General features: G+C 38.8%; 1 protein-coding gene across 1 annotated transcript; it reads right to left on the bottom strand.

Annotated features, from left to right (window-relative positions):
- Positions 1–1,165: 1,165 nt before the first annotated feature.
- Positions 1,166–16,063, bottom strand: DNAAF1 (dynein axonemal assembly factor 1). Its single transcript, XM_055818967.1, is given in 15 exon segments — positions 1,166–1,873; positions 2,187–2,538; positions 3,704–3,772; positions 6,289–6,398; positions 7,020–7,280; positions 8,441–8,655; positions 9,222–9,343; positions 9,599–9,765; positions 10,518–10,739; positions 11,558–11,649; positions 14,204–14,339; positions 14,784–14,875; positions 14,877–14,919; positions 15,265–15,477; positions 15,927–16,063. Coding segments are annotated over 14 exon segments (2,112 nt in total). The 5' UTR covers positions 15,389–15,477; positions 15,927–16,063; the 3' UTR covers positions 1,166–1,766.
- Between the last annotated feature and the right edge of the window lie 6 nt (positions 16,064–16,069).

The raw sequence follows: 16,069 nt of genomic DNA, 5'->3' as shown, positions 1-16,069 counted from the left end.
TTATCCAGCTTTCTGTCAGGAAACGGAAGCAAGTATTTTTTAGGACTGAGCTCACAAATGTTGTTGGCAGCACTTGCAGCTTTCTAAAGAGAAGATTGAAGACCAGCCTGTTCTCCACAGGCCCTTTGCTCATCCTCCTGCCCTGTCCTGGAGGCCAAGGGGTTTACCAGCACGTTTTTACTCATGGAAGGTGAAAAATGGCTGGAGTTTAAAGTAGTTGTGTTGTCTTCCCTGAGGGTTTTTACAATTATTTTGTGTTACACTCAGGACCACTTCTCTTACCACCAGATGGCACCTAAGCCCAGCTAGTTGGGAATACATCTTTTTGACAAGCCCATAGTAATACTTTTTTTCTTTAATTGTGTACATCTACAAGACCTGTTCAATTCTATTTATTACAAATTATTAGAGATTTATAAAAATACGAAAAAAGACACCCACCTAAACTTGGGTATGGCTTTATGAAGTGAGATCACTTAAAGCCTAGCTTACTCCTGATGTAGCTAGTGATTGTTCATTGTATCATAAAAATGTTAGGCTTTGAAGATGAGGCCAACTCTTTTATGTCATACTTAAAGCTTAAAAAGTGTGCAATCATTTCTTTTAACTGATTAGCACAACCGCTTCTGTGAGGAAAATGAGAGCCGTTAGTGCCTCAGCAGAAGAGTTGGCCAAGAGTTGTCCATTTCCCCAACTCTTTTTTTGTGGCGTCGCAGAGGAAGTACTGCTCTCAAGCAATCTTCGCTTCCTTGAATTTATTCTCTAGCTCAGCAGGGAGAGAAGGAAAAAAAAAAACCCACAAAAGGGAAGGGAAGAAGAGAGACCATGGCTGAGGCATCACTGCTGTTACTTTCCATTTCACTTTGGCAAAAGACTACCACCATGATATAAGAGAGAAGCTAATGAAAGAATTCCTCTGCTCAGCTTTTTACGCCAAAGCTGTATTTCTGCCACTACTGACTGGCTCATTATTTTTCTGTTACACTTGAAATCCAGATCCCAAGACTCATCTATCAATGAAAACCAATGAAAATGGCAGATGGAAGGATATCCTTCATCACAGATTGCCCTAAAAGGTAAACCCAGATTTTGCATGCATGGACAAACTGTTTCTGCATCTGTTTTTGCATAAACAGTCATGATACCTATGCATATTAGATCCATAAAATACTATGTTAAGAAGCAATCTCCATTTGTCATTACAGTCCATCTGGTATAACATATACTGGTAAGGAGATGATGCAAGTTAAAATAGATATGGTTACAAGTAGAATCTTTATTTAGTTCAAATAACAGAAACATGTTAAATTACGCATTGAAATTATGTATGTGATGAAATGCTAAGGATGAAGGATGCAAGGGAAAAAACGGCATAAGAGAGTGGAATTTAACCTGAAAACAGTAGTGCCCTCACTTTCAAAGTAGTGAATGCTGCCAGCTGCTCTGAAAAGCTTGGAACCAAGGGATCTCCAGCAGCTTTGGCAGTGGGAATGCAGGGCACCTGCTGCCTGCAGGTTACGGGGGATTATGGGCTTTCTTCACACTAACATAACTCAAAGTTCTGCACCGAAGGTCGGACACTGGAGGCTGCAGCAGCCTCTGACTGATTGAAACACAAAGTCCTCCTGTTGAAGGCAGTGGGGTTTTTTCATCACAGTTAAGTGTATGTAAGTTTTAACTAACGCTCCTGTTGCTGAGGTCTGCATTTTGAGTGTAACCACATGCATTCAGCCAGGCACTGTGCTCCAGATTTGGTCTGGGTTTTTTCAAAGTGATTCATCTAATCCACTCCCACTGACCTTGTCATGTTGTGCTTTGTGAGGACATCCTTCACCCTCAGCCAGGCACTGTACTTTGCCATCACTGCCATTCCCTGGTAAAAAGCATGAAGGCAAAAGGCAAATGAAACTTACTGGTGGTCTTTAATACTGGAAAAAGAAATGTAGAGCCCAATTTTTTAAAACCATTTAAATAAAACTCAGCAAGATATCCTGTGCGGAAGAAGAAAATACAACATTCTAATTCCTAATTTATTAGGATTCCCACATAAATAAAAGGTAGATGTGGTTGTTAACTAACAGTGGACTGAAAATCTTTTCAACAAGAGCTGAATAGAATCCTTACTTTTAGTGTGTATGTGCCACCCACGTTTTTCTCTGTGATTAATTATGTCACTGTAATCTTACCATCCTCTTCCCATGGGCTTGGGTCATCTGGTCGATTGCAGACTGGTGACAATAGTAGATTATCCTTGGGCTCAGCGATAACCTCTTGTATCAAGGGTTTTGATGGGGTTGCTCGTTTATCTTTGATCTCCAGGTACCTTACTGAATCAGCAGGCTCTGTAAAGAAGCTTTCAACAAGGGATCTTAAGTGCTCCTTTTCATGCCTTTTATGTATCTTAGACACATTTGAAAAAATTGGTGTTGGAACTTCTTCTACTGAATTCTCAAACATGCTTTGACTGTTTTCCTCTAATGCAGAATTGCTGTCATTTGCCATCTCAGAAATTATTTCAATCTTTGGGTGATACTCCTGCTGTAAAGGTAGAAAATGTAATTGAAAATATATTATTCTAGATGTAAAAGCTAAGAGATGGGTAAATATCTCTTGGGTCCACATAACAGTAGACAGCTTTGATGTGCTGTTCTCCCAAAATGTATGGAAGTTGTGCTTTACCCACAGCACTACTTCTTTGTGGATGAATATTAGGTTAACTATTTCTCAGGCATTAGCGATGAACTGAGCCTAAACTATTAACAATCCATAAAAAAGATTATTTCTTTCAGCAATTCAGCAATGTGTGGGCTCAGTTCTATATTACTTCACCTCCAAAGAGAGGGACCTGACTAACATCTCTGTCTGAATTCACGTAAGAACTGAACACCCTTCGGAGCATGAGAGCTGCTAACACTCCCTCAATAATCCTCTCTGTTCCCTTCCCTTATCTTTTAACTGGAGGCTTTGTCGGCCAAGTTGTTTTGCAATGCTGTTTTAAGCCTGTGACCAAGAGTAAATAAATTCCATGCCTTACACTGACTGTAGGAAAAGTTTGCATTATCTTGGAGGGACTTGTAAAAACATGTACTGTATGTACTGTATCAGCCTCTGTCTCCAGCAAGGCAAGTATGAGTCAACATCAGCATGAGAATCAAAGCTGTGCTTTTAATCTTTGTTTTCTTTTTCTTTCTTCTCTTTTTTGTTTATAGGCTTTTGCCTAGAAGGTTAGTTTGAGCACAGCACAACACTAATGTGGCCATAAGCTGCCTTGTATCTGAGTAGTCCACAGTGGAGCAGAGGAGTTTAAATCTCTCTGTGTTTTCAGTTGAAAAGTCTGACTTTATTCAGTAGCAGGCAATTTGTTTTCTCTATTCAGTCCTTCGCAGCATATTAGTACTAGTAAAGTATCTTTTAAGAGCAGTCTTAAGGTGCTATTAAAAAATTAATCTTACTTAACTGTTGCATTACTTGATCTTAGGTTTTCATTCTCCCATTTTGGCAATGCAGTAATATTAAAAATCAAATTTTAAAAAGACTTGTAAGTGGATAGAGAAGATCTGCTGGAACATCTATTTTAGTTTATAAATGCAAAACTGATTACATCTCCAGAACCAGCATTTCACAATTTAATTATCCTCATTTTGCAAAACACTTATAGGTGTCTTTGGGGTAGCTTCATCACTGGAATAAATATGAATCTTACCTTTTGAACAAAGATTTCCTCTTCTGGTGAAAATTCATTTACATCTAGATCTTCTAAATCAGGCAGTTCCTGAAGACAAGCACAAGATCATTAATCAGTGGGAAAAGCTCCTGTAAACGATAACATACAACATTTCTATCTCATTGGGAATCTTCTTCAAAACAACGCTTCTCAGGGTAAGAGGCCACAGCCAGCAATGCCACACTGTCATCCTCTCCAAGATGACAGTTTTCTCTGTTAAGCATATGTGGGAAAAGGAAAATTCATCTGTCTCCGGGAATAGCAGATGGGAAGGCAATAACCCGAATGTCACACTGAATGTTATTTTCTACTATGCTGTGCGAGTATGAAGAAAAAAAGATAAACAGTCAAATCAAGACCCGCAGTCTACCTGAAACTGTTTATCTGTAAACTGTTAACCTAAATACATCTAATAAACAATGTTTTACTGTGCATACCTCATAATTAAGGATACAGAACTGCAAACTTGCAGACTTGTTGCTGGGAACTGTTTTTCTTCAGACAGGTCCAATAATACCTTTCTGCCACTTTTTTTTTTTTTTTTTTAGTGTAGGCCAATACTGGTAAAAGTGTCTCCTTTTAATTTCAGGTGGTTTTAGAGCTTAATGATTTTATAGCAAGGTGCCCAGTGTAGTAGCATCAGGAACATCTAATCTGTACTGTCTTGCATGGTGAAGATTATTACAGAATTAAAGTCAACAAAGGAAACTTCTGTTTCCTGATATGGTTGTACACAGTGCGGCATGTCCTGAAGTCACAGAGCTTTATAAGAACAGCATTAAAAATGTGCAAATTAAGATTTGAGACCAACGTTAGTAGGTGGAATTTGATGTCAATAGGGAAGTGAAATAGCTGTCAATCCTGTTCCAAACCAAAACTGCTTACTAGAAGTTATCCAGGTTTAGCTGCACAGAATGTCGCTCAAACACTGCCAAGGCAGTGCAGCAACATGAGCTTGTTTCTGCTTGACAAAGGGATGTCATAACCACCGCATTACAAACCCTCCTCCACTTTTCTCCCTTATATGACTACTGAGACCATCTACTGACTCCAGAATACGAATGAAGACGATAGTGCTGCTCCAGAGCTTCTCACAATTGGCATCCTCACAGCCATTCCCTGCTATGACAGCACTAAGTCTTTTCGGAAAATCTGCAATAGCGTAAGTATCGGAGGTTGTTGTGACAAGCTCCTTCCATTACTAAATTTCAGCAGGAGAGCGAAGTAGCATAGAACACTGAAATTTGACTTAGTGTGTAATTTGGGTTTGTTTTTTCTTCTGTAGAGTTAGAATAGTCACACTTTTTATGTGTCAAAAGAAACCCCATGCGTGTATGCTGAAGAGTTCCTTATATACTATCTTAAAAGTTTCTGCAAAGGAGCTTGCTATGGTGCCATATAGCATCAAAAATAAAAAAGACATTGAATGTATGAGATCTTCACGTTGCGGGTACCTACATTATTGGTATTTATTTAAAGCTTTTATTTCAGACCCTGTAACATCTGCTTATAAAAATAGTACTGTATATACTTGGAATTGCTGCCAGTTCTCTCCACTATCCTTGTTACACCTGTTACTACAAACAGCCAAACAGGAGAATGCAGCAGTAAGCTCTATGAAGCAGTGGGCTGAGCCCTTTGCTAACAGGATGGAATTTTTTCCTGGGAAATTAAGAGCATGGAAAAGATACAAATGACTTTTCTAAGGCACTCCAGTAAGAATTTAGTTAACAGTGGCAGTATAAGAGATCAGAGAGTGTAGTAAGTGCTCTGGGAAATCATAACCTCAGAAGTTTGTTCTTGCTAGTTATGTCATAATCTGACACTGTCAGTTTAGCAGCACTGTCATAATTAGGGCATATTGAATAGTTCTCCTTTGAAGTGAGATTGTATTTTTCAGCAATATCCATGTTCTCCTCGTGATTAAATGTGGTTAAACATGTCAAAATATTTGCATCATCAGATAGAAATTTTAGATAACAGAAGACCATATTACGAACGTCAATCACTTATTATATATGTGAATAATGCACATTCTACTTTTCTTGGAAATATACCTAAAACTTATAATTTGAGAATCAATTTATAACATCTAATAGAGCTAGCTAACATTTACAATGAGTGGGTGGCTCTTTCTTCCTTATGCTTTTTCTGCAATAGTTCACATTCTCAACTGTATATTTCATTTAAGTTTTGCCTAAGAGGATGCACGTATCCACTAGATTCTTTTTGTTGTGATTTCTGTTTTTTAAAAGAGAATCCTCATTAACTTCTCCAGAGAAATCATGAAGATAGACAGTCAACTTCAGGCGACTTATGGCCAAAGGACAAAATAAACTTTGGAAGCAGTAGTAAATTCTTTATACATGCTACTGGAGAGAATGAATACCCCTACAACTTCCCTTTTTTGGTTTTTTTTCCTTCTTTCCTTTAACTTTTCCTAATAGTAGGCCTTTCTTAGAAACATGGCCATATAGTTTTATTAGGCAGGATCTTACAAGAATTAATTTGGGAGCAGATAAGACACAAATCTGAATTTCTCAAAATCTGAATCCAATACATACATCAAGATAAAGCTTCTCTGGAGTCTCTAATTTGATCTGTTTGATTTCAGCGTATTTGTCCAGTTCAGGAAGTGTGGCCTTTTCAGCAGCTGCCTTCTCTCTTGGTAGATCTAAAGAATAAACAATAGTTAGATGCAAAGAACTAACTGAATAAAAAGACTTCCTATATTGCAACAGCAAGCACTGCAAAACCAAGCTGCTGGGGACCTGACTACCATTACAAAATTCACAGCTGAATCCAGCACTCCATCATATTCTTGGGCTCCCTTACATTGCATAAATTAATATTTGCATTTTGCCATAACGTGTTCCACAGATCTACAAAAGCATTCTTCCATTTTGAAGAATGGAATAGCCTTCTGTTTGAAGGCACAAAACCACCTTGAGAGTGATGTCCAGCTTAGCCTGACAGACAGACTGCACAGTTACATGGGAGCAAGGGAAACCCATAAGCTCTCCTGTCCTGTCACTAAATCTGGTACACTTGAGAAGTGGAATTCCACCTTTATATAGCAGAAGTTGCAGGTTCAGCCCTCAATTTTTTTTTTTTTAATTTAAAGAATATTTTAACCGGTATTACTTGATTTTCACCTAGTCACTGTGGAAAACTAACGGGCTGTTCTCATCTATGAATCAGTTGGTTTCAATCACAGCAGAGGCAGTGCTACACTAAGGTTGGCTTGTTGTCTCTGCATCCTCAGTTTTGTTTGATTTTTCACTGTGCACATTACCGTCTGTCTTCTTGTTGAAGTCTGAGCATTTGTAACAGTTTGATTCTTGTGCATCCTCTTGAACTCTAGCAAGAATATTTCCGGATGTGAAATCCGTGTTCTCTCCCCTATTTGGTAGAAGTGTTATCACTTCATCATGAACATAAAAATTTTCATTTCTAAATGTCTCTGTCTTCTCTTGAGTTTTTTCCTCTTCTGATATATTTGAAGTCTCTGATGTATTAGAATTTCCACCACTGTCATCTGAATTTGCAGGCGCTCCTACAGAAGAAACAAGTTCCTTAAAACTGCTGAGTTAATCTACCATTACTCCGTCTAAATATCCCAACTTTACTGCATCGTCTTAATAGGTTGGCCTAAAACCTGCATCACAAGCTCCTACTTTGGTTGAGCAGCTATTTGTGGATCAGTAGTCCTCCCAAGATTACAGCAATGTTCTGGATTTTCATGTCTCAACTCCCCAGCAAATACAGTTCCCCAGCAAAAAAACTCATCTAGAGAAAACACTATAGTAAACAATTGTCTGGTATCTGTAGTTAACTTTGAAAAGACTCACAATATTTAAATATATGCTTGAGCGTTTTGATGGATCAGTGACAAATGCTGAAGTTATCCATCTCCTTTATGCTAGCAGAAAAAGTTTTACTTGTTAAGTCAACGACATTTAATTTTAGAGCCCGTGAAACCCCAAAATGTATCAGGTAGATAAAAACTCTTTCAGTGCTGTTTAACCTGAGCACTTCACATACTTCACATAGTGCGTACTTCACATAGGAAGGTTATGCTGGGACCTATTTCTGGTCATAAACGTCTGTCTCCTTGAATAAAGTGACAGGAGAATTTGGCATAAAAAAGGGCAGTAAGTGAAGCAAATTATTAAAGACCTTCCTCTTACTGCCTGTATTACCACTGCTGTGGGCTCTAGGCTGAAGCTGTCACTCTTAGCCAACGCAGCAGTGGAGAGGTGCCTGGGTAGGGACTGGTGAGGCGGTTATCACTGGGTCTTACTGGAGCCCAAGTGGCTATTGAGGCCAGCCCTGTTCTGCATCTTGGGGAAGAATCGCTCTTGGGGTGTAACTGCCTGCCCCCACCCATGAATGCCTGCTGGAGCCATCGCTGCCCTGGCTAGCACCTGGTTGCTGTGGTGACAAGCACAAGAGCTTGAAATATCGGGACAGAAAGTGGTTTGTTAGGGTTTTTTTGCTTCATCAGCAGTGAGAAAGGTGATGATTGCTTAAAATCATTGTGGTTAATCTAAGATGCACCAAGACTAATAAAGTACTGAGTATGGGGAAATAAGTTTCATAAATATATTCCAAAAATTGCATCAGCCTCCTTCTGAACATTTAGGAACTATTCATTTATTTTAAACATTCAAATTGAAGCAGACACAGACATCTTCAAAATTAGTAATGACAAACCTTCTAGGATGTCTGCTGCACCTCCATTTCCACGTTTTGCACTTGCCTCCCTTTCTTCCATGTACTTTTGACTTTTCTTTTCCTCTGCTTTTTTCCGGATCGCTGCTAAAGCATTGATGCTATCTTCAGTTTTTTTTCTCTCTCTAGTTTGCCATTTTTCCCTTTCTGCTCTCTCAGCTTCAAGCCCTCCAACAGCCCAGGCTTCTGCACAGGCTCTAATGAAAACACAAAAGCTTGCTGTAATATAGCTATAAAAGCCTATCTTTACAATGTGAGATTAACTTAAACTTAAAATAGCTTGCAACAGCATAAAATAGCTGCAAGAATAAAAAGCAGCCATACAGCAGTGACAATCCCATATGCAACAGGGGTGCACATATATCTTATCTTGTATGTGGAACTGCAACAAAAGAAACAAAGATATTCAAATGCTGGTGATTACACCACCGGAGATCTGTCAGGAGTGTTGATCTTGTCCCTGCTTTTCCAGACACCTGCTCAATTTCTGTTGAAATCAGGATTTGGCCCTGGTCTACAGACTCTGCACATAACAATTCTGTTCAAGAATTAATTCTCCTTTGAAAAAACACAGGGGTTTTTTTAGGTATGTTAGATATAGGACTCTGTAGTATAATACTCTTGTACTCAAAGTCACCCACCCTCAATAAGTTATACTGGTCAGTCTTCCTTTTCTTCCATGACAACATTGACAAAAAATGGGTGAGTGATCATCAGCATTTGAGCTTTACTGCTGTGTAAAGAAGATGGCTCCGTTTCTTACCTATCCTTTGGAAAAACTGGTCTGTCATCCAGATATGTTAGTTGTTTTAGTCGAACAATAAATGTTTTTCTATAATTAGTAATTTTCTTTATCACTTGGTTACCCATCAAATTCAGCACACGCTAGAGAAAGAAGGGAAACCATTTTTAAAGTTGAGTAGCAAAACCCCCAATCTGGACATGCACTTTCCCGATTGTTTCAAAACCAAGAAGTGAATAAAACATCCTGGGTGCTACAGGTAATCTACAACGAACCAAATAACGTTCAATAACATTCCTTTTAGACTGACAGCTATTGTGCACTGGACTACCCGGCAAAACCATTTAATGGGATTCATCCACATACGTGATACAAACCCTCAGCTATATTCGGCTTACCAAATTAGGCATGGTCTCCAGAATAGTTATAATACTTGGATCACTTAGATTGTTGTAGGAAAGATCAAGAACGGAAATACTTGGGCATTCTTGCAAGTGCTGTATGTCTTCCACTGTCCGTAACTTATTGTGAGCAATCTGCAGAGTCTGCAGGACTTTCAGACAAGCTGTCAGACAAGAACATTACAACAAAAGGAAAGGTAAGTGTCATTGCTTCACATAGGGCTTTCTGGAGCAAGTAGAAAACTGCATTCTCAAAACAATTGTTTATATTGAATTGGGAGTTTTTTTCCTGAATTTGATATTCTGTTATATGCACTTTTTGGCTAGGTCTCAAAAGCTGCTTTCTTCACTGTGGGAAAAATAGTTGTTTGGTTTTGGGATGCTGGCTGCTTTTAATTCATGTTTCAAACTAGTCAGTTACATAAAAGCAAGAGCTTGTGTTTCATATTACTCCCAATGTACACAAATAATAATGTAGAGGAATTCTTTTATTTTCTACTGAAAATGGAGTAGGTCCTGTAACAGACATAAAACATGTGGTAATCAGTCTGCAACTGCCAAAGCACATCTTAACTGTAAAGTAAATGGTGAAAACTAGACTGTCAGCCTGTCTGCCACACAGATGGGTACTAAGATGTTATTAAGAAGTGAAGAAAAGCTACTTAAATGTCCTAGGTATCCACGTGAATGTAATTACTATGTCTTCTTTGGTTTCCCATCTATTAAATTACAAAATACATAGGTGTGACTCTTCAATAGAAGCCTTGAGGACTTTGGTATGGGATATTGTGCAAAAATTTTAACATGAATTAAAAAAACCCTTGAAACTAGTGCCACTAATAATAGCATAGATTAGTCACAGTTTGGGAACGTGGGTTCGTTATCAGTTAAAACATGTTGCACCAAAAGTTCTTACAGAGATTCTCAATGGTCTCAATGTAGTTGTTACTGATATTGAGGGAATCCAGCTTTTGTAAGGGTTCAAGGTTTTCAATTTTCTTAATTAAATTGAGTTGCAAGTAGAGGCAACGCAACTCTGTCAGAGCCTCCAAATTCTCAATTTTTGTTAAGCCATTGCATTCCAGCCATAAACACTTCAATCCAGTATACTCTTCAAGATTTTCCAGGCGCTCAAATCCTGCAGGAAAAGATGTTTTAAAATGAAATGGCATTGGCTAAAATCAAGTCTTTGATAAAGTAAATTTCATTAAACCAGTGCTGCTGAAACAGCCTGTGAGAACACCTGTACTGAAGGTGCGGCCAATATTTCCACTGAATTAATAGTACAGTACCTGGCCCATAAAGGGCAAAAACATATAGGCACCTATTCTGGTCTGTATCTTGTGCAGTCCTTTAGATGCTCAAATAATACATATTGAGAAAATAGCAAAAACAAGGCCAAATGCAGAAGGTAGATTTAGCATGTCCTATTTATTTAAAACAATTCTTACACTAGCCTGAACAAGCTAACCGTATCATGCAAAAACCTGCTCAAAGATCACAAGAGGATGATCCATGTTCATTCTAGCAATGTCTTCTTGTTTCAGTAGTATTTGATAATGTACAGCAAGTCTTTACTGTTTGTTTTCTTCCTAACCATTTTTATTTGGCAGTAAAAAAGTTCTCAAAGCTGGAAAACAGCTTCTTTATACAAACACACTTAAGAAGAAATATATTTATTTTCCTCTGAAAGACATTTATCAGACTACTGTTTGGGGGGGAGGGATAATATCCCTTGATTCTTACTGATCCTTTGAATGACTCCACAAAGTAAAGTCTATAATCAGTTTACTTTTCTACTTTCATATTGACTCATTTTGTTTCACTGTTTCATTATTATATAAAATTATGTTTCTAATTTAAAAGAATTATCAGATACCTTACTTCAGTAAGCCATAATTCTCTGCTAAAACGCTACTTAAGAGTAATAAATCTATAGTCATGTCCATATCTTACCTTTATAATGCAAGTAAAGTGTATCATTTAAGCAAGGGGTCAAGTATAATTTCTGTTGTTTACAGATGTCTTTCAGAATCTTTTTTGTCATTCTAAAATAATAATGGGAAGCAGAAGCAAAACAAAAAATGTATTTCAGTACACATTCTGAAATGTTCTTTTATGTAAGAGAAATAGCTACAGCTTTCAAGACTACACTCCAAATAAAAAAAAGTAGGTTTCTTTAGAGTAGCTTTCCATTTCTACCTGTTTGAAGTGAGCTCTTCTGCTGAAAAACAGAAACTACATAGGAGAGTGGGTCAGGAATTAAGAGTCTGCCTTCTTGGAAAAGAGCAGCATGATCCTGTGTTAGATTCTGGTTCCTTCCTCTCCAATTCTTTCCTCCATTCCTTGCTGCTTTGGTGCAGGATCTTTGGTGGCATAGCCAATATGCAACGTTTTTCTCAGACTACAAATTCAATAGTTACCAACCTAACATTTTAATGAAATGCTGATTCTGAAATAGCACTCAAGACAGTTTTAATACACAACTGTGATTGGTTAGGAATACCACAGAAAGAAAATGAGTAATACCTGTTCAGTTGTAATTGCTTAATGTTCATCTCCACTCCTTTTGGGATGCAAGTGAGAAGCAAGAAAAGGTTACTCAGGGAAGCTGTGGCCTGCAGCTGAACAGGGCAGGGGCAGACGACTTGGCAAAAGGACTTGGGCAGAAAACTACAGTGTGAAACGGCAGGGGCTGCGGGGGCAAAGCACTTGGGTTGCAGCCAACAGCAGCCAAACAAGGCCACAGCTGCACACAGCCGTCAGCAGACAGAAAACCCCCAAAGTGGTGGGTATGTACACAGGTGGCCTGAAAACTGTTAAAATAGAAATGGATCACAGCAAAGAGCTGCTGATGGGATGTGTTACGCTGTTATCTGGGGACCCTGTGCTAGACAGCACTGGATCAACAGGTTTATAGTTGATAGTGTCCTGTTATTCTTTGCAAAGTCTCTGCTAGGGAACTGTTTTTCAGCTACATAAAATTTAGTAACATTACAGACAAATAACTTGAGAACCCATGAGGAAAACACCTAGCAAAAACATTCCATGCAGAAAATATCTGTATCTTCTTGCTTAGGAAGATTAGATTTTGTAAAACAGAATTCCAGAATAAAACTTCTAGTAGATACCCCTCACTTAAAGAAATATTGCAGAAGTACAGTGTTAAATGATCCAAAATTATTTTCTACTTCTCAATTCCATATTAGCAAATCAAACTTTGCATTTGTGGTCATAAGTATTTGCAGGCCTAAGGTCTGTAACAGTAAGATTTTCTTAGCGTGGAGATATTTTCAAAATAACAAAAAGACTTGAGTAAATTCATTGAAATTAAACCTTTCATAATGAATGTGCTTTTAGATATATTTACTTACTACACTACAAATCTCAGTATTGCTGAAGAGCAAAACTGTAATACTGTCAACTAGTCAATTGAGTTCCTGGGACAATACAAAATATGATTGTCAGCTTGTAACTGCCCCGTAAACTAAATGTGGCCAATACAAACCTCTGAAGGAACAAAAGATTTTTAAACTTTAAGCAAAATCTTTAAATACATGCTGTTTTCTTGTATTGTCAACGCAGGTACATTACTGTATGCTAGCTACTTGCAGTATATCCCACTGTTTTTCACTGTGCTATTTGTAGTAGCATTTAATCAAATTATTAGCATCCTCAGGCAAGTTATAGAATCATAAAATATGTTCCTTCAAAACACTGATTCTTACGTGCAGTTATTGCTGTCTGCCATCACTCTTCACGAGAACTTAATTCTGAAGCATGTCAGGATGATTAGCCCAGAATAATAAAGTTTTCTATGTAAGTACAATCCAATCCACCTCCTGGTAACTCAGTGAGTTTTTCCCTTGACTTTAAAGGACTGTAACTGTCCCTAATAAAACAGCTACGTTAAAGTTAGCAGCAAGATAAATTTTGGGAAGTTTCACCAACATGTAAGCAGGTATGGAGGGTAAATGTTCATTGTTCCTTATATATCACTCCATAACTAACCCATGTGACCAGACTTTCAACAATGTTATTAAGTAGTACCAAATATGGTTTTTAATTTTATTAGTTGCTTGCAACATGCTTAATTGGAGATAACACAAGAATAATCCCATTTCACAACTATTAACGAACCTTCATTGCAGCATATGCTGGTTTAGGCTGGACCAAAATCAGAGCCAAAGCTTACAAAGGAGGTGTGTCTTATTGTCAACTACCTGAGGTACCTCTGGATTTCCTCTGCTGAAAATTATCCTGACAACTGTAATATTTACCTAGTGATGAATTAATACAATACATTGTCTGAATTGATGCTGAGAAATGGTCAACTCTACCAACAAATGACTCTCAAAAGAGTTTGCACAATTTTCTACATATCCATTAGACTACATCATGAAGTCAGAATGCCGTTTGCTACTGTGGCCATTAAAAAAAGCTGTACAAATGCTGGAACTATCACTAATTCCTGATTTATTGATTATTCTTAAATTCATCTTCGAAATTGTTCTCCTGAATTGACATGTTGAATAACAAAACTCACATTGACTTCAGTGATGCCAAGATTTAAATAGAAAACATCCACAAATAATGTATTACCTTACACAGCCCTGCTCTTCTTCTGTCCTTTGACTGGATGAGCTGGTTACAGATTTGTGATCACCATCTGATTTTTGTCCATTCTGTTGATCTGCTCTGGACATACTGCTGATAGCTTTCTCTTGAGTTTTAATATCTTTATAAATAAGAAAACAAGTTGCAGTTTAGAAGCACCAGTGGGGAAAAAGTGTCATGTTGGCAATTTAGAGGAATCTTGAAGAGCAGTTGAATGAGACTTTCCAGAAAATAAGTGCTCTAACCAAGATTTTTGCCAACATTTTATATGAAAGGAAGCTTAATTTTTGTAGAGGGCAAAGTAGTAAAATAAGCAGTAGCAAAATAAACTGTTAAAATCCACTTTTTTTTTTTTTTTTTTTTTACATCTGGAAGTCAGGTAGTACGCACTGGTCTTAAAGTACTGGCATCAATGTGGTCTTAGACATCCACTATATGTTACATTTAATTAATGATGATTTGAGTTTAACAAGGCTGCTAACTTTGCATGTAGAGAGACTACAGTAGCAGCATATCCGAGTCATCTCAAGCACTGTTTGTTAGCTTAGCTCTTCTACAAATTTACCCTTTTGTACACTTTGGAAAGCATACCCAGGGCTGTAATCATTCAACCTGTCTGTAGATCGCCTTTGATTAATTGCATTTTCAATACTTTTCAGATTCTTGCTCTGCACCTTCTAGTTGCACTTGTAGTGTATGCACTTAAAAAGAGACAAGCAAGATGATTGTACCAGCTCGTTTAAATATGATTGTGATTAAAACATTCAGAGGTCAGGCTAGCTGTATGATTGCAACACAGGACAAGGTATCCCTCCAGCAAGACAAAAGTAAAGACACAGAAGGAGGGAGGAAGCACAAGCAGATAGCAGTTGAGTAAGCCTCAGTTACGGCAAGATTTTCAGTGACTTTGCTGGGAGAAAGAATAAACTCGTAACGCATCCATGTGAGCTCTAACTAGCTCATAAACTAGACAGAGTTTATGTCTAGGCTTTATGCAAACTAAAGTTCCCTACATCAGTCCTAGTGAGCCAGCTGTATGGGCTCACCTGCGTTGAAAGAATTGCCTTCATTTTCTGTGTGGGTAGCTTCATTTCTGGTGGTGTTCAGAGATTCTCCCTCCAAGTATTCCCCTCCAAGGCCTTTGTCCAAGTCTCCGGTTTGTGATTGCATTTTAAGATTTGTGATTTAGACAAACGTCAGTATTTGGTGTACAATTCAACTCTTCCAGATAAAACACCTAAAGGTTTTAGTAGGAGAACCTGTTACAGATAAAAGACCAGTATGAGCAAATTATGAAGCCTGTGTGGAGTTGGCAGCCTGGGTCTACTCACTGTTGAGATACCAAAAGGCAGGGAGAGTTTACTTTAAACCCTGCCCACCACGGATCCCACTCAGGGGACACAGGACCACCACCAAGAAGCCTCTCTAAATAGAGAGTCACTTTTTTCCTTTGGAAGCTGCAGAGCAGAGGACGCAGCGATGGTGGCCCTTCGAGGCACAGCCCGCTCTTACGTAACGCCTGCCCCGCTGCAAGCCGGGCGGGCTCCTGAGGCAAACTTTAGTCTCCTCACGAGGCTGCAGGTGCTGTCACGTTTCCCCCCACACGCTTTTCGCCGCTACAGGTCGGTAGGTCTCTAGACAGGCCTCGTGTCCTAGAGCGCACCGCTCTATCTCCCATTAAACACACCCCCCCCCCCGCTCCCGTTACCTGAGCCGGGCCCCAGGCGCAGGGGGTGGGCGGCCGCTCCCGGCCTCGCCGCGGTATGCACCGGGTAGATATAAACGGCGAGGGACGGGGCAGAGGGGTTGGGACTGTGCTCCTGCCGGCGGTCCTGAGGCGCGGACAGCCGC

The sequence above is a fragment of the Falco peregrinus genome, chromosome 14 (genome assembly GCF_023634155.1).
Source record: "Falco peregrinus isolate bFalPer1 chromosome 14, bFalPer1.pri, whole genome shotgun sequence".
Taxonomy (NCBI): Eukaryota; Metazoa; Chordata; class Aves; order Falconiformes; family Falconidae; genus Falco; species Falco peregrinus.
This window is presented reverse-complemented; position numbering and strand designations above follow the sequence as displayed.